Here is a 200-nt window from a genome sequence, read left to right as displayed (position 1 = left end):
TACACCCAGACTACAGCCACCCCGTCCTTTCCCCTTAGTTGGTGATCGTGGGCAACGGGGCTGTGGGCAAGTCCTCGATGATCCAGCGCTACTGCAAAGGGACCTTCACCAAGGAGTATAAGAAGACCATCGGCGTCGACTTCCTGGAGAGACAGATCACGTAAGTGCGAGTTTCTTTGTCTCTAAGTTCCGTGGCGCAA

The 200-nt window shown here is 54.5% G+C and overlaps 1 protein-coding gene across 1 annotated transcript in view; it reads left to right on the top strand.

The window, feature by feature from the left end:
• The window catches only part of LOC119591921 (ras-related protein Rab-23-like), a gene marked incomplete in the record, with an annotated part of 62,269 nt that overhangs the window by 48,970 nt on the left and 13,099 nt on the right, over positions 1 to 200 (top strand). Inside the window, 1 exon segment of the mRNA XM_037940675.1 lies at positions 39 to 160. Within this exon segment, the coding sequence (XP_037796603.1) occupies positions 39 to 160 (122 nt within the window).

This window comes from Penaeus monodon, chromosome 29, assembly GCF_015228065.2.
Source record: "Penaeus monodon isolate SGIC_2016 chromosome 29, NSTDA_Pmon_1, whole genome shotgun sequence".
Classification (NCBI taxonomy): domain Eukaryota; kingdom Metazoa; phylum Arthropoda; class Malacostraca; order Decapoda; family Penaeidae; genus Penaeus; species Penaeus monodon.
This window is presented reverse-complemented; position numbering and strand designations above follow the sequence as displayed.